Genomic DNA, 17,559 nt, shown 5'->3' on the forward strand with positions numbered 1-17,559 from the left:
TTTTTTTAAAAATCCAAGACTTTATTGTCGTCATAGCATAACTTCATTTTCTTATACTGTATGCTATGACGACAATGAAGTCTTGGATTTTTTAAAAAAGAACAATAGTGGAGTTCATGTCTCGGAGCTGGATCACGTTGTTGCTGGTTAATTGACTCCATCTTAGCTGGAGGAACCGTGCTCGAATAACCCACTTGGGATTGATATCACTCCAGGTGAGCTGGCTCACAATTCCTATTGACTTTACTGGTTTTTTTTCAGCTTCTGCATCAATCATCAGATTTGCGATGGAAACAAAATCAACATTATGTTCAGTTCGAAGGTGAGAACACAAAGAACAATCATTAATTTTCAAATAGTAGAGTTAGTTTCTGGTGTACATATACAGTAGTGGAGGGTGGAGGATGGACACTAAAAGGGTTTTCTGCTTCTGCATATAAAATATTTTCACCTCCTGAGGATGTGCAATGTTACCCCACCGGGACCTGACCGGTGTGTGAGGGCAGCTGGATTCCTAGGAACTAGAGTGGCTTGTAGTGCCGCCTAGCACCAGGATATTTCACGGTGCCTTGGTCCATGAAAACATGCCTCGTCCACGGCTGTGAGGGCCAGCAGGAAGATGCAAGAGAGGGAGGACACAGTATAATGAAGGGATCCCTCTGGGGCACTCCCAGTGTTGGTTAGTAAAATATCCCCAAGCAGATGATCAAGGGGAGGCCCCTGGTATTAGCGGGAGTCCAGGAATCACACTTGGAGACAGAAATATTGAATAACTTATAATCTCCTTAATGGCACACAGTCCATCAAAGTTCATTGACGCAGCAGATAACAGGCTGTAAGCCTTCCTTTCTGCGTGCACACACCAAGGGGGATTTGGTTGGCTGTTGATATTGAGTTTGGAGCATACCACAGCCCTAGTCCAGTGGTAAGGGGGCTGGCTAGTAGAAGATTGGATTGGCTCTGCTGCTTGGGCAATAAGGTGGCAGTCTCCATGGAATTAGCACACAGAGATGCAGGTGTCTCATGAGAGAGACTGACTTGCATCTTTCTTGACAGAAGCTCTGAGAAAGAATAACAGAGGACTCTTAGATCTGGGAATTTTAAGAGACCCAACCAATGACCAACCTTGGTGCTGCAATAAAAATTACAAATGTGCAATATCAGCACATAACATATTAACCCTCTAGTGATATGATAGTAACAGAAGATCTGATACGGAGATGGCAAAAGGTTGCCCTGAAGGACGGCTAGAATTGTGAGGGAAAGGGAAAAAGGTGTTGCAGAAGATAATTGTTTGGGCACTGGAATAATATAATACCTAATATATATATATATTTTTTTTTTTGAAGGAACGCTAATCTAAACAATGCATGTTCTGATTTTCTGTGTCACTTGTGTAGTATTGTTTGGGATGTGAAATCAACTAATGAGGTGAATTCTCAAACAGGTAAGTAAAGTGATTGTAATGGATGACAATATCATAAATGTTAAAAAGTGTCCTGTTGGCCAGTTCTGTTTTCAGCCCATTAGACACATACCATAAGTTGGTCACGTTTCACGGACTGAACTCTGCCTGAGGTAACAACAAAACAACCAAACAATCTATAATGCAAGGAGTCCCAGCATCATGGGAAAACCACACCAAGCCGAAATGATGCAGTCAGGTCCCATTGTCTAGTAGGGAGTAAGTCTAATGTGTAATAGTCTGCTCACTATATCAATATATTTGCTTCCACGGAGATGAGGCAAGGATACCCATGTCGGCAACGGTAAAATGAATATAGTAGCAAATTGTAATCTCCGGCACTTCAGATATTGTAGATTAAAATCTTGACTTTATTAGAACATGCTAAAAATAGTAATGTACATCCACAAACCAAAAAAATACAGATCTATGCGTTTTGTTCACAGTATGTGGCTCTTATTCATGATAATGCATACTTTACCATTTGCTACTTGTACCTTTAAAGGGGTTGTCCACTATTATCAAATAATTGATATGGTTTGTGTTAGGAAAAGTTATACAATTTTCCAATATACTTTCTGTATCAACTTTTGTTATTGTTTTCTGGATCTCTGCTTACTATCACTTACTATCACTGCTTACTATTACTTCCTATTTTAGGAAGCTTTTATGTTTACTTCTAGTGGATAGAAATGTGCCCATGGTCACACAAGTGCAAGGCTCATTATATCACTCAGCTCTGATTGCCCTGTGATACTAACGAGCAGTGCACCCTGATGAACATGCAGAGATTTCTATCCAGTGGAATCAAACATAGAAGCTTTCTATAGCAGGATAGCTGTTAGAACTCGCAAATTGCTCTAAATGGGATCAGGTTCAGGCTTTTGTGTTTGTAACCACACCCTGAGCTGCCTGTAATTAACAGCTCCTTCTCAGGATCTTTACTTAGGAAGCTGGATGTGAGTTTCAGCTTGTTCTGTCTGCAGCAGTGGTTTGAGTGATGGACGGCTGAACCAATCAGTGCTGGAGGCAGTGACCATTGCTCTCTTTATATTTTTCCCAGTTATTTTGTACTCTTGCTATCTGTGTATGCTATCTTATGTATTTGACTTCTGATTTGCCTAGCAACCATTATTTTGCTATATAATTCTGTACCATTGCCGCCATCTTGGTTTTGAGCCAATTTTGTCCAACTTTGCTTGTCTGTCTGTATCTGTTGTTTGTCCCTCAGTGTTATGTATCTACCAGTGTTACCCCATTTTCCCTGTCTCTGACTTGTGTTGGTTTTCTGTGTACTAATGTGAATACTGGTCTATATCCGAATTCCTGTTCCCTGTCCGCACCACCATTCAGCAGCTGCCAGACGAATAAAGTCTTCCCCGTCACCTTGTAATGGTCACTCAGTTAGGTTCCTGATAGTGGGTTCACCCTTGTCATGGCGGCTTATCTGCTGCAGGCAGAGCCTCGTTGTGGTTGTGCTGTTGCTAGACAGGTTCTATACAATAGCAAGCAGAGATCGAGAAAACTGCAAGGAATTGATACAGAAAGTATATACTGATATATAAAGTATATAATATTTCCTTACACAAACCATATCAATTATTTACTGATCGTGGACTTCCAGTTCAAGTGCCCTCCCCTGTCCAGGGTTCAGTCCGTGAAATGCGGCTGACATTCTGACTTCTCACGTGCTCACGTGAAACAACCCTTAATTTCATTCCTGAGTCTCTAACTGAAATGGGGGGTCTGGTGAGTGGGGGGTAAAATGAGTCCTGTTACAAACCTGTTACCAGTCACAAGTCTGCGAAAAGTAAGAGACTGATGCATAATGTAGGAAATCTAAATTGCATATTGCAATTATCAGAATTTTAGATATAATATAAGGACATTCAAACATATACCTGAGACACTGGTATGTTATATTTTTCTTATCTCAACTTAGGGTGCGTTTACACAAATGTGCACACATCAGAGAGGAGACGAGTGCTGCTTACCCCTCCCCTCTCCATACTAAACAGTGCTGCATGGCTGTTCTTACGGCTAAAAATAGAGCCGGTCCTATCTCACCATACTGCCCTATAGGTGTCTTTGGGGACATATATCTGGCCATAAAAGCCGTCTGAGGGCTTATCTCTGCCATGCTACCAAGCATTATGATTATGAAAAACTAACAGGTCTGAAAGAGACAGAATTCTTTTTGGTTGTTAGGTAATAAAATGCATATTATTTCTCTAAAAATCAAATAGATTCTGTCTCTCACATTGAAGTGTACCTACAGATTATAGAACTCTCCATTCTTTGTTCAGTTCTGCAGTTTATCAAAGACTTATTTTTCATCCTGTATTCATCTTATCTTATTTCTTAAGATTTAATTATATCTTAATTATAGAAAACTGTAAACTTTTTACTCCCCTAGATGTATCTTTTTCTACAGAAGTCTTTGATATTTTGAAAAAGAGCATGATCCACATTGAAGGCAGTGTAGAGGGCTTTATTTCCATCTTACTCGAGTCACCAAATACCGAAACCGAAAGAGAGATATTAAGATACAAGCAACAGGCCCTGCTTATAGTTGCTTGTGTTGCTTACCTTATGGAAGACAGGTATAATAAGATTTTTTAAAGAAGTTTCCACCAAAATGACTTACTTTTCATGAATCTTATGAGATCTTTACCCAGTGCACCTGAAGAGCCTCTCTCCACCCTTCACAAAAAGAAAAGCTGCAGAAGTCCTGTTTATTGCTCTATTTCTTAGTCAGAGCTGACAAGTTATTATACTAGGAGTGACAGAACATTGCTTTTCTGGCTCTTCGAGAGAATGGTTACCTTAGATGTGGGCTCCGATTGCAAGGGACATTTCTAACTTCTGTCAATGTTTCAGGCGATTGATTCCCACCCATGCTGCTTATGACTGCTACAGATAATCCCAAAGCCAATCAAATAAAGTTTTATTCTCATTTTACGAATTCATACTTCTGTAGTCTACTTATCTGGAAATATTCTATCCCTCTCTACTTTTAGGCCTCATTGACACTATTTTATGGTTAACCCCTTAGTGACCAAGCTCATTTGCGCCTTGTTGGCGTCATTTTAGAAGTGTCCTTTTGTTTTATTACGACATTAGAAAGATCACAAATCGAGCAGCATTCCCTCGAATTTTTAAGAAAACGTTAGAATCAATTATTATTATTAGGAGCCATTGAGCTTTTGTAGGGCAGAATAGTTTTCAGGTGCCATGGCGTGTTTGTAGAGCTTCTCGGGCCAAGTTCACACATGGTATTTTGGTTGCTTTTTGAAACACAATCCAAAGACTCCATCTGCAAACACATGTTGAGGTTACATTGCTTTTACTTTTCGCTTAGGTAAAGGGGTATTCCCATGTGGGCATTTACATTTAATTAAATTTATTTGCCACATGTAAACATTTCTTCAATTGGATGTTATTAAAAAGATTTTCCTGTCTGAAGATAATTTCTCCTAAATGTAGTCATGTTGTCCCTTAGAAACGAGATAGCTTCCTCAGATACGACCACCTAACATTTTGGCAGCAGTGGCCAGACATGTGCTATTGAGCCCTGCTTGACCACCTGGCTTCAGCGTTCATTACCAATGGACGACTGTGGTATATATAGTAACTCCCGGACATTCCATGTACCAAAACCTGGTGAAAGAGGACAGCCTTGTCTAACCCTTGAGACAGGATAGGAAAGGGGTTAGTTAGCCGATCACCAACACTATACGTACTGCAAATGTCAGAATACATCAGGTTAACATACACTCACCGGTCACTTTATTAGGTACACCTGTCCAACTGCTCGTTAACACTTAATTTCTAATCAGCCAATCACATGGCGGCAACTCAGTGCATTTAGGCATGTAGACATGGTCAAGACAATCTCCTGCAGTTCAAACCGAGCATCAGTATGGGGAAGAAAGGTGATTTGAGTGCCTTTGAACGTGGCATGGTTGTTGGTGCCAGAAGGGCTGGTCTGCGTATTTCAGAAACTGCTGATCTACTGGGATTTTCACGCACAACCATCTCTAGGTTTTACAGAGAATGATGCGAAAAAGAAAAAATATCCAGTGAGCGGCAGTTCTGTGGGCGGAAATGCCTTGTTGATGCCAGAGGTCAGAGGAGAATGGGCAGACTGGTTCGAGCTGATAGAAAGGCAACAGTGACTCAAATCGCCACCCATTACAACCAAGGTAGGCAGAAGAGCATCTCTGAACGCACAGTACGTCGAACTTTGAGGCAGATGGGCTACAGCAGCAGAAGACCACACCGGGTGCCACTCCTTTCAGCTAAGAACAGGAAACTGATGCTACAATTTGCACAAGCTCATCGAAATTGGACAGTAGAAGATTGGAAAAACGTTGCCTGGTCTGATGAGTCTCAATTTCTGCTGAGACATTCGGATGGTAGGGTCAGAATTTGGCGTCAACAACATGAAAGCATGGATCCATCCTGCCTTGTATCAACGGTTCAGGCTGGTGGTGGTGGTGTCATGGTGTGGGGAATATTTTCTTGGCACTCTTTGGGCCCCTTGGTACCAATTGAGCATCGTTGCAACGCCACAGGCTACCTGAGTATTGTTGCTGACCATGTCCATCCCTTTATGACCACAATGTACCCAACATCTGATGGCTACTTTCAGCAGGATAATGCGCTATGTCATAAAGCTGGAATCATCTCAGACTGGTTTCTTGAACATGACAATGAGTTCACTGTACTCAAATGGCCTCCACAGTCACCAGATCTCAATCCAATAGAACATCTTTGGGATGTGGTGGAACGGGAGATTCGCATCATGGATGTGCAGCCGACAAATCTGCGGCAACTGTGTGATGCCATCATGTCAATATGGACCAAAATCTCTGAGGAATGCTTCCAGCACCTTGTTGAATCTATGCCACGAAGAATTGAGGCAGTTCTGAAGGCAAAAGGGGGTCCAACCCGTTACTAGCATGGTGTACCTAATAAAGTGGCCAGTGAGTGTAGGTATAAAGCATAGGTACAAAACCACTGGGGAACACTTATTTTGGTACCTTAAAATTTGGAACTGATTTAAGTATGTTTGGGGATTGTAAATGATTCTGGAAATGACACCCATTTCCCCATATCAGCTTTACTCATGGAGATCTGGCTTTGCCTTTTTCCAAAGTATACAAAGCTCAAACTAATCATCACTCAATATTGTACTAGAGTAATTTTTGAAATAAATGTCAAGTAATTAGTACATGCCATATTGCTGCTCAAACTAGTGGACACCTGTAATGAGGTGTTCTTGGGCTTTGGCGCTGTTACTCAGCCATAACAGCCATAGAGAGAAATGTGTGCCCCAGTGAAACAATTTATATATTTTTATATTCAGATTGCTTATTACTGATCACTATTTGTAGTAATGGAACGCTTACCAGAAAAGAGCAAACTTAGCTGCCATAAGGTCTATAACACCTTCATTAAACACAAACTTTAACATACCGTATATACTCGAGTATAAGCTTGGCTTATACTCGAGTCAAGAAAAAAAACAAACCACGTTCTCACCTTCTGACACCATGTCCTTCTCCGTGTCCCCGCGCCTTCTGTCAAAGGAATCATGACGGCAGCCGCTTGCTATCAGCGAGCGGCTGACGTCATAATCCCAGAGAAGATACGGGGATTGAAGAGGACCTGCTGGGGTGGTGTCAGAAGGTGAGTATGTGTTTTTTTTTATTTTGCAGGCTATATACTACAGGGGGCTAACAGGCTATGTACTACAGGGGGCTGGCAGGCTATATACTACAGGGGGCTTGCATGCTATATACTCCAGGGGGCTGACAAGCTATAGAGTACAGGGGGCAGGCAGACTATATACTACAGGGGGCTGGCAGGCTATATACTACAGGGGGCTTGTATGCTATATACTCCAGGGGGCTGACAAGCTATAGAGTACAGGGGGCAGGCAGACTATATACTACAGGGGCTGGCAGGTTTTGTGTTAAAATTATACTTGGGTCGGCTTAAACTCGAGTATATACAGTATATAGCAGGTAGTGCTTAAAAGCTCGCCCATTTAATTCCCCATCACCTTAATACTTCTCAATTGTCTCTAAATATTTCCCTGCAATTGATCATATGCCTTTTTACCAAATGTTGAGGCCACTATCGACCAAGCAAATATTGATTATTTTAGCTCTCCTAACTTTAGAATAAAAATGTATGTATATAATGGCCAACCTCTTTAAGAAAACGAGTAGTATGTAGTTATGTAACTTAAGTTGTTTTCATTTATAGATTTATATCAGAGACGGATTTATGGTGGACTGTTCAAAGTTTCCTTCATTCTTTGCAGAGCAGTGGTGAAAAGGTTCCCTTGTTTATAATTAGAGCTATTCTTTATCTTTTGGCACGTAGTCAAGACAAATGTGAAGCTTTGAATATAGTAAGTTTTCTCATAATATTGCATCATAAGATGTGTTGGACAAATATTAAGGCATAACACTTATAACTTAAAGGGGTTTGCCCATGAAAGAAAGTACTCTAATTGTAATCCCCTAGTGATGTTACTTACTTTACAATTGTACTCCGTTTTATTGCTGTTGTTGCTCCTATAACTCAAAATCCTGAATGTGTGCGGGGACTCTAAGAAGACACTTCATGATCCCTCTAATGCTATGAGATGCTGTCTCCTGACAAAGTGCTAAAATTATCAGAGTACAGGGTTTATCTACACTTTTATTCAGCTTCCTAACGTTCTACTAATATCTGACACACAGAAAAAGAGAGATGAGACAGATCAGAGATGATGAGAGCCATAAAATGCATATCACACAATGACACAGCACTGCTACATCTGAGCTATAACACATACAGTTCTTCCAATCTGGATAATTAGATAATGTTTTATTTTGTTATTCTGAATATATTTAAGAATCTTGGCTTCGTGGGAAATACCCTTTTATAAGAAATCTTTCATCAAAATCAAGCATGATAAACCAGGGGCACTTACTCATAGATCCAGGCATGAGACTGTGGTACTCTTCTTATATTTGTTATCCTTCCTTCAAAATCAACTTTTAAAAACATGCTAATGTGCATGAGGGGCTATCCTAGGTGCCTACCTTGCTTTACAGACTGTTAGCATGACTCACCATCCCCCTGCACTCTCAGCACTTGTGCAGTGAACTTCCTCTAGTTATATAGAAAGACCAATGACATTGTACTACACGAGGCTCCACCCATACAGCTTCTTCACCACATGAGTGGGATCATCATAAACAGCAGAGGAGTTCCATTACCATGATACCCCACCCACAGTTATTCCGTGATCGGGTCGGTCATGGCCAACAGAGAAGGAACTGTAGTGATTCTTTGTTACAATATGCATTATTTGACATTAAAAATTTTTTCAAAAAAATACAAATCAAAGTGCCCATACAATGCAACATTGGTAAGTATATTCAAAAGATAGTAATATTCTTATAATATTCCTGGATCATACCTTATTGTCGGGTCAGAAATAACAAATATAAGTATAATGCATACAAGTCTATAGTAAAAGATGGATCCCATCCCATTAATGAGCATAAATAAGTATGTTATGTTAACAAGGTAAAAACAAAAAAGGGGACTAGTCGTTTGAGTATAAATACATCAGGTTATGTTGATCAAAGTATGTATCTAGATGGCCTCTGTGAGGGAATAGAATCCATTTTTTAATCTGTTCTTCTATCATGTATCTATACAAAGATTTTAAAAAGGAAAATTACCAGCTCACCTCTCCTTTTGGTAGTGGGCGCTTGAAGTTGGGTCGGCACGGACCACCTCGCTGCTCAGGCAACTGTTCCACTCCAAATACGAAAAAAGGTCACGGTCCAGCCAAAAACTCCAATTCAACAAGGCTTTATTTTACACGTATCAAAGAAGGTTCCAATACATTTTTTGCGTCTTGGTGTCAATCTATACAAAGATCCCTGTGAATAGCGTACACAGATCATCTTTCAGTTACATCCTGGAAAGGCTATTGGAATGTGGGTATGGTCAGTAGGTTCCTTTGTCTCAAGAACCTATAAAAACTGTCTGCAACCTAAATAAATTGGAATTCTCTCAAACATGGGAAGGTCTGAGTGATTCACCGAGCAGCTCGTACTATACAATGATCAGGAAACACATCACATCGAGAGATATGGGGATATTTCCCTAACACCTCCCTATCCACCCTTGGGGCAGTGTACCATTTCAAATGGAAAGACTGACATGTAACTTGTACATCATTTATGTACATCCTTAAAATGTTTGGAAACACTGGAATGCTTCTGTTGGTGGGGCATATTTACTTACCTGTCCAAGTCGCGATCCCCGAGGTGCATTCCCCGACGATCCTGCACTATGTAGCGATCCACGTACATCCTGCAGCCCATATCCTGCATGTGACGCTTTCCCGCTCCGGTCCGCCGGAGTTCACCTTCTTTTTCCTGGTGTATGTAAGTGCTTGGCTTGCAACACAAATTTGAATGTTAAATCCCGCGCTTAGTCCGAATCCGTCAGATCTCATGAAAGCCTGTGGCAAAATCCCTTTGTGTGCACCAAGAAACCCTTCCAAATGCGGCGCACATTTGAAATTGTTGGATATTCCGACAATATTGCGGTCCGCAGACCCTTAGTAAATGAACCCCACTGTATCTTGCAATGAGTGCAAGTTATGAGATAGACCACATGGTTTGTGTTGCAGTTCAGATATCAGGCGATGTTATAGCATTCACCATACACCTGTAACATTAGAAATGTACAGAAACAGGTAAATGATCCGGCTCAAATCCAAATGGGTCACAGCATAAAAAGTTTCTTTTATTTAGTCCATTTAAAAAAAAAAAAGACATGGGAAACAGAGAGAAATCCAACGCGTTTCAGACGCTCAAGGCGTCCTTAATCATGGATGATATAAAACTTCACAGTAACGGTATTTAAACAAAGAAATCAAGTCATGTGACTAATGATCCCTCCTCCGTAAAAAAGGAAGTGCAATTGGAATGGCCGGACAGACAGCTGGTGCAACCATGGCAACGTCATGAAACTGTTCGGCCAGCCATGCCTCCAGGGGGAGTGGTTAAGCAGTCAAACGAAGGAGTGAACAACATCACTATGGCAACCATGCGCCACTCCGCAATAACAAAGAATCCCGGAGGATCAATATCGCATGAGGAACAGGAGACAAGGTAAGTGTGATCACAATAATAGGATCAAGGTGTATATGAAAAGCTTTGATAGCAAATATGCCACATGCGATATTGAATCTATAACAATATACATGAAAAACACTTTGTGAAAAAGGAAAAAAAAAACATATAAAATGTATATAATAAAATCAATCATTTCGTGCTGAGATAAACAAGCGTGATGGAAAGGAAACAGAATACAATCATGAACGGTAGACATAGGTAAGATGGAATTAATAATGCAACATGATTTAATTCCTGATATTCATGCCAGAAGGTGACAGAGTTTAGTTGCATGATCCAGCAAGCCTCCCGGTCTAACAATAGTCTCCTAATGTCACCTCCTCTTCTTGGGACTATTACCTTTTCGATCGCAAAGGCTGTAAAATTGCAGATGCGTTTTTGGTGAATATTTCTGAAATGGGTTGAGGCTCCACTTATATTGCGGGAGTCTGATCCCGAAATATCATTCAGGTGCTCCAAAATTCTAGTTTTAAGTCTGCGTGTGGTACAACCAACATAAAGAATATTACACTCAGTGCATTGTATCACATAAACAACATTATAGCTATTACAAGTCAAATGATGTTTAATGTAATAAATGTTGTCATGTGAAGTGTCATAAAATGATTTGGTAGGTTTGATATAGGTACAACATTTGCAACGTTTTGAACTGCACCGAAAAAAACCCTGATTATGTAGCCAGGTTTTCTGGGGTTGTTGTTCACTAATCATTGAGGGAGAGAGAATATTGCCTAGTGTACAACCTCTTCGTGCAACAAATTTGCAACCGTCTTTAAGAATATGTTCAAGTTTGCTGTCATCAAGTAAGAGAGGGAGATGTTTTGAGACTATACGTTTTATGTCCTGAAATTGCAAACTATACTGAAGAGAAAGTACCGGTGTGTTTTTGTGTGTAGTTTTAGTGTTGCTACGTGGTTCTCGGTTAAGTAGAGGTGTTGCGATTTTTATTGCTGGCAATGTGTTTCGCTCTGTTTAATGACCACCGGGGATAACCTCTGCCGGTTAATCTGTTCGAAATTTGTGTGACCTCTTTGTAAAAGTCAGTATCAGAGCTGCAATTTCTCCTACTTCTCACCATTTCTCCAACAGGTATGGCTTTTGTAGTGTGTTTGGGGTGGTGACTGGAATGATGCAGGATAGTGTTGCCTGCTGTAGGTTTTCTGTAAGTAGATGTAGCAATTAAAGTGTCAACCTCTCCCCGTAGATTGAGGTCCAGAAAGGTAACCTCACTTGCATTGGAGTAATGTGTAAAGCGAAGATTAAAGTCGTTGGAGTTTAAATAATCCAGGAATGAGGGTATGGCAGATACATCGCCCCCCCAAATTAGGAGGAGATCATCGATGTACCTGCCATACCACTCAATATGAGCCAAAAAGGGATTCTCTTCAGTGTACACAAACTGTAATTCCCACCATGACATGACTAAATTAGCCAATGAGGGCGAATATTTCGCCCCCATGGGGACTCCCTGAATTTGTAAATAAAATTTGTTAGAAAACATAAAATAATTATGAGTCATGAGATGATGTGTTACTTGCATGATGTATTCTTTCAGATCAGGAGAATAGTTACTGTATGTGTTAAGATGGAATTCCAATGCTCTGATTGCTATTGTATATGGAATTGAAGTGTAAAGAGAGACAACATCACAGCCTAACCAGTGATGGTGTTTACGCCAAGTAAATTGGTTAAGATTTCTGAGAACATCAGAGGAATCCTGGAGATAACCGGGAACCCTCTTGACGAGTGGCTGTAAGAGAGTATCTAACCACTCTCCCATCCTTTCGTTGATAGAGCCCATGCCAGAGATAATTGGTCTCATAGGGGGTGGGGAAATATTTTTATGGGTTTTGGGTAACCCGTGTATAATGGGAATCAACGGCTCATGTACATGTAAATAATCACTTTGTTTGGGCGTAATAACACCAAGGGAAACACCTTCATTAATGATATTTGAAAGTTTATCATTGAAAATTTTTGTGGGATTACAACTTAATTCCCTATAAAGATCTTGGTCAGCAAGTAAGATTCAAATCTGAGAACAGTAGAGAGATTTGTCCATAAGAACAACAGTCCCCCCTTTATCCGACATCTTAACAATTAAGTCACTATTATTTTTGAGTTCGGTAAGGGCACGGGACTGTTTTAGCGACAAATTACCCCTAACATGATGGGCCTGATTTTGTTTCAGAATCCCTAGGTCGCGCATAACACGTTCCTGAAAAGTTTTCATGGATGGTGTGCGTGACTGTAGGGGATTAAAGAAACGATTGCTGAGTTTGAGATCACAAGAGTAGTTAATGTGATGGTCTTTAGAGAAAGTGGTATCAAGTGACATCAAATTCAGCAAAGTGAGTTGTTCCTGAAAACCAAAGTCACTAAACAAATTGCGGTCAATATTGACATTAACATTAAACAAATTGCAGTCGGAGTTAACATTAGAGTCAATGGTATCAGCATTGTCCGTGAGGGATGAAAAATCATCATCCGTGAGAAAATGTCTCTTAACTGTAAGATCCCGGACAAATTTGTTTATGTCGCAAACTGTGGAAAAGAGGTTAAAATTATTTGTGGGAACAAAATTTAAACCTAATGAAAGTACCTCTGATACCATTGACTCTAATGTTAACTCCGACTGCAATTTGTTTAATGTTAATGTCAATATTGACCGCAATTTGTTTAGTGACATTGGTTTTCAGGAATAACTCACTTTGCTGAATTTGATGTCACTTGATACCACTTTCTCTAAAGACCATCACATTAACTACTCTTGATGTCGGATAAAGGGGGGACTGTTGTTCTTATGGACAAATCTCTCTACTGTTCTCAGATTTCAATCTTACTTGCTGACCAAGATCTTTATAGGGAATTAAGTTGTAATCCCACAAAAATTTTCAATGATAAACTTTCACATATCATTAATGACGGTGTTTCCCTTGGTGTTATTACGCCCAAACAAAGTGATTATTTACATGTACATGAGCCGTTGATTCCCATTATACACGGGTTACCCAAAACCCATAAAAATATTTCCCCACCCCCTATGAGACCAATTATCTCTGGCATGGGCTCTATCAACGAAAGGATGGGAGAGTGGTTAGATACTCTCTTACAGCCACTCGTCAAGAGGGTTCCCGGTTATCTCCAGGATTCCTCTGATGTTCTCAGAAATCTTAACCAATTTACTTGGCGTAAACACCATCACTGGTTAGGCTGTGATGTTGTCTCTCTTTACACTTCAATTCCATATACAATAGCAATCAGAGCATTGGAATTCCATCTTAACACATAGATGGAAAGAATACATCATGCAAGTAACACATCATCTCATGACTCATAATTATTTTATGTTTTCTAACAAATTTTATTTACAAATTCAGGGAGTCCCCATGGGGGCAAAATATTCGCCCTCATTGGCTAATTTAGTCATGTCATGGTGGGAATTACAGTTTGTGTACACTGAAGAGAATCCCTTTTTGGCTCATATTGAGTGGTATGGCAGGTACATCGATGATCTCCTCCTAATTTGGGGGGGCGATGTATCTGCCATACCCTCATTCCTGGATTATTTAAACTCCAACGACTTTAATCTTCGCTTTACACATTACTCCAATGCAAGTGAGGTTACCTTTCTGGACCTCAATCTACGGGGAGAGGTTGACACTTTAATTGCTACATCTACTTACAGAAAACCTACAGCAGGCAACACTATCCTGCATCATTCCAGTCACCACCCCAAACACACTACAAAAGCCATACCTGTTGGAGAAATGGTGAGAAGTAGGAGAAATTGCAGCTCTGATACTGACTTTTACAAAGAGGTCACACAAATTTCGAACAGATTAACCGGCAGAGGTTATCCCCGGTGGTCATTAAACAGAGCGAAACACATTGCCAGCAATAAAAATCGCAACACCTCTACTTAACCGAGAACCACGTAGCAACACTAAAACTACACACAAAAACACACCGGTACTTTCTCTTCAGTATAGTTTGCAATTTCAGGACATAAAACGTATAGTCTCAAAACATCTCCCTCTCTTACTTGATGACAGCAAACTTGAACATATTCTTAAAGACGGTTGCAAATTTGTTGCACGAAGAGGTTGTACACTAGGCAATATTCTCTCTCCCTCAATGATTAGTGAACAACAACCCCAGAAAACCTGGCTACATAATCAGGGTTTTTTTCGGTGCAGTTCAAAACGTTGCAAATGTTGTACCTATATCAAACCTACCAAATCATTTTATGACACTTCACATGACAACATTTATTACATTAAACATCATTTGACTTGTAATAGCTATAATGTTGTTTATGTGATACAATGCACTGAGTGTAATATTCTTTATGTTGGTTGTACCACACGCAGACTTAAAACTAGAATTTTGGAGCACCTGAATGATATTTCGGGATCAGACTCCCGCAATATAAGTGGAGCCTCAACCCATTTCAGAAATATTCACCAAAAACGCATCTGCAATTTTACAGCCTTTGCGATCGAAAAGGTAATAGTCCCAAGAAGAGGAGGTGACATTAGGAGACTATTGTTAGACCGGGAGGCTTGCTGGATCATGCAACTAAACTCTGTCACCTTCTGGCATGAATATCAGGAATTAAATCATGTTGCATTATTAATTCCATCTTACCTATGTCTACCGTTCATGATTGTATTCTGTTTCCTTTCCATCACGCTTGTTTATCTCAGCACGAAATGATTGATTTTATTATATACATTTTATATGTTTTTTTTTTCCTTTTTCACAAAGTGTTTTTCATGTATATTGTTATAGATTCAATATCGCATGTGGCATATTTGCTATCAAAGCTTTTCATATACACCTTGATCCTATTATTGTGATCACACTTACCTTGTCTCCTGTTCCTCATGCGATATTGATCCTCCGGGATTCTTTGTTATTGCGGAGTGGCGCATGGTTGCCATAGTGATGTTGTTCACTCCTTCGTTTGACTGCTTAACCACTCCCCCTGGAGGCATGGCTGGCCGAACAGTTTCATGACGTTGCCATGGTTGCACCAGCTGTCTGTCCGGCCATTCCAATTGCACTTCCTTTTTTACGGAGGAGGGATCATTAGTCACATGACTTGATTTCTTTGTTTAAATACCGTTACTGTGAAGTTTTATATCATCCATGATTAAGGACGCCTTGAGCGTTTGAAACGCGTTGGATTTCTCTCTGTTTCCCATGTCTTTTTTTTTTTTAAATGGACTAAATAAAAGAAACTTTTTATGCTGTGACCCATTTGGATTTGAGCCGGATCATTTACCTATTTCTGTGGATTTCACTCGTCTGGGGCGAGGACCCGTGCTCTCCAACACTCAGCGTCTTACACGTGGCTTGAGCTGAACTTTTCTCCTCCGTTCCCAACATTAGAAATGTGTCTGCAACCCCCAAAGATAAAGCTTCCCTTTGTGGTAAGCCATGTTTAGTGACTATTGCTTGTTTTGTACTGGTTAGGGGATTGCTGGAGCTCTCGGCCGGCGATCGGCAGCTTTTCCTGCCTGGCCAGTTTGTAAAGAGACGGCAGTGGAGATGGTACGGGTGCCCACAGAGAGGGCTCTGCATGCCATAGGTTCGCCACGCTGGGATATAGTATGTATATTCATACTAAAGAAATTGTTAGTTAATTTATATGTATAGTCAATCAATGTTTGGGAGAAATTGCTGCAGTTCATCCGATGAGATGCACTACAAAAGGTGGGGATTCCATTATCATGAAATTCCACCCAAAGTGATTATTGCCAACAGGAGAGGAACCCTATTGTTTAATACTCGTGACACAAACTGATGTATTCATTGTTGCCATCTGTAGGACCTGAGTACAATGAGTGTTTTTATTGCCATTTTTTCAACTGTCAATATGATTGTAATCACATTGGTATTTTCTCTTGTTAACATCCATATATACTTATTTAAAAGAAAAAAATATATATATTTGTCTCACAATTGTACACATAATGAGAAACAGATATGAAATTTCCATTTCCGTATATCACAAAGCTTGAACTTATTTCCATAGTACCAGATTCTCATAGCAACATTCTATATATACTTACCGTATATAAAGAGTATAAGCGGACCCGAGTATAAGCCCCTAATGCCACTAATTTTACCACCAAAAACTAGGAAAACCTATTGACTCAAGTATAAGCTGGGGCTGGAAAATGCTTTGGTCACAGCCTCCCAGCCCTCTTCAGTAGCCAGCCAGCCCCAGTTTGGCCAGCACTTAAAAAAAATAAACTTACATAGTAATGTTTCGGCGCCCCAAATGCTCAGCTCGGTTCTCCGATGCTCAGTGTGGCTCCTTTTCTGTCTTCTACGCGATGCTCCCGTCACCACGCCTGCTCTTCTTTCTTCTGTCTGCTGTAACAGCGTCATAGTGTGTGCCGGCCGGCAGAGCGCATGGCAGAAGACAGGAGAGGAGCCATGGGGACCAGAGCATCGCAGAGAAGACAGACATTGGGGAGCCATACCGAGCATCGAGGGCGCCACAAGGTGAGTTCATTTTTTTTATTCCTTTCTCAGACCTTGATGAAGACATGTGTCGAAACGTGTTGGTCTGTGATGCTTAGCTGTGTGTTTCTCATGCAGTCATATAATTTTTATGGAGAATAAAGAAGAATCTTTTACCACTTAAACCTGTTGTGCTGGACTTATGGATATGTTCCTTGTTCGTGTTCACATTTGGTCGGGCTCCGGACCAGTCCTTGTGCACCAGTGAAGGCGGTGACGTTCATAATTTGTGGTGAGAGCCGGGCGTGGAGGCACCTGTTGCCTGCGTGGACTTTTCTTTATTTTTTTATTGACCCGTGTATAAGCTAAGGTGACGTTTTTCAGCACATTTTTTGT

The 17,559-nt window shown here is 40.5% G+C and overlaps 1 protein-coding gene across 3 annotated transcripts in view; it reads left to right on the forward strand.

Annotated features, from left to right (window-relative positions):
* MEI1 (meiotic double-stranded break formation protein 1) overlaps positions 1–17,559 on the forward strand; it is a 114,248-nt gene that overhangs the window by 68,144 nt on the left and 28,545 nt on the right. For 2 of the 3 annotated variants that reach the window (XM_072127660.1, XM_072127661.1), the window contains exons 16-19: positions 262–322; positions 1,350–1,447; positions 3,882–4,068; positions 7,742–7,889. In XM_072127660.1, coding sequence (XP_071983761.1) covers positions 262–322; positions 1,350–1,447; positions 3,882–4,068; positions 7,742–7,889 — 494 coding nt within the window. The remainder of the gene's footprint in view (positions 1–261; positions 323–1,349; positions 1,448–3,881; positions 4,069–7,741; positions 7,890–17,559) is intronic. The other variant, XM_072127662.1, reaches the window with a different exon arrangement.

Source organism: Engystomops pustulosus, chromosome 10 (assembly GCF_040894005.1).
Source record: "Engystomops pustulosus chromosome 10, aEngPut4.maternal, whole genome shotgun sequence".
Taxonomy (NCBI): Eukaryota; Metazoa; Chordata; class Amphibia; order Anura; family Leptodactylidae; genus Engystomops; species Engystomops pustulosus.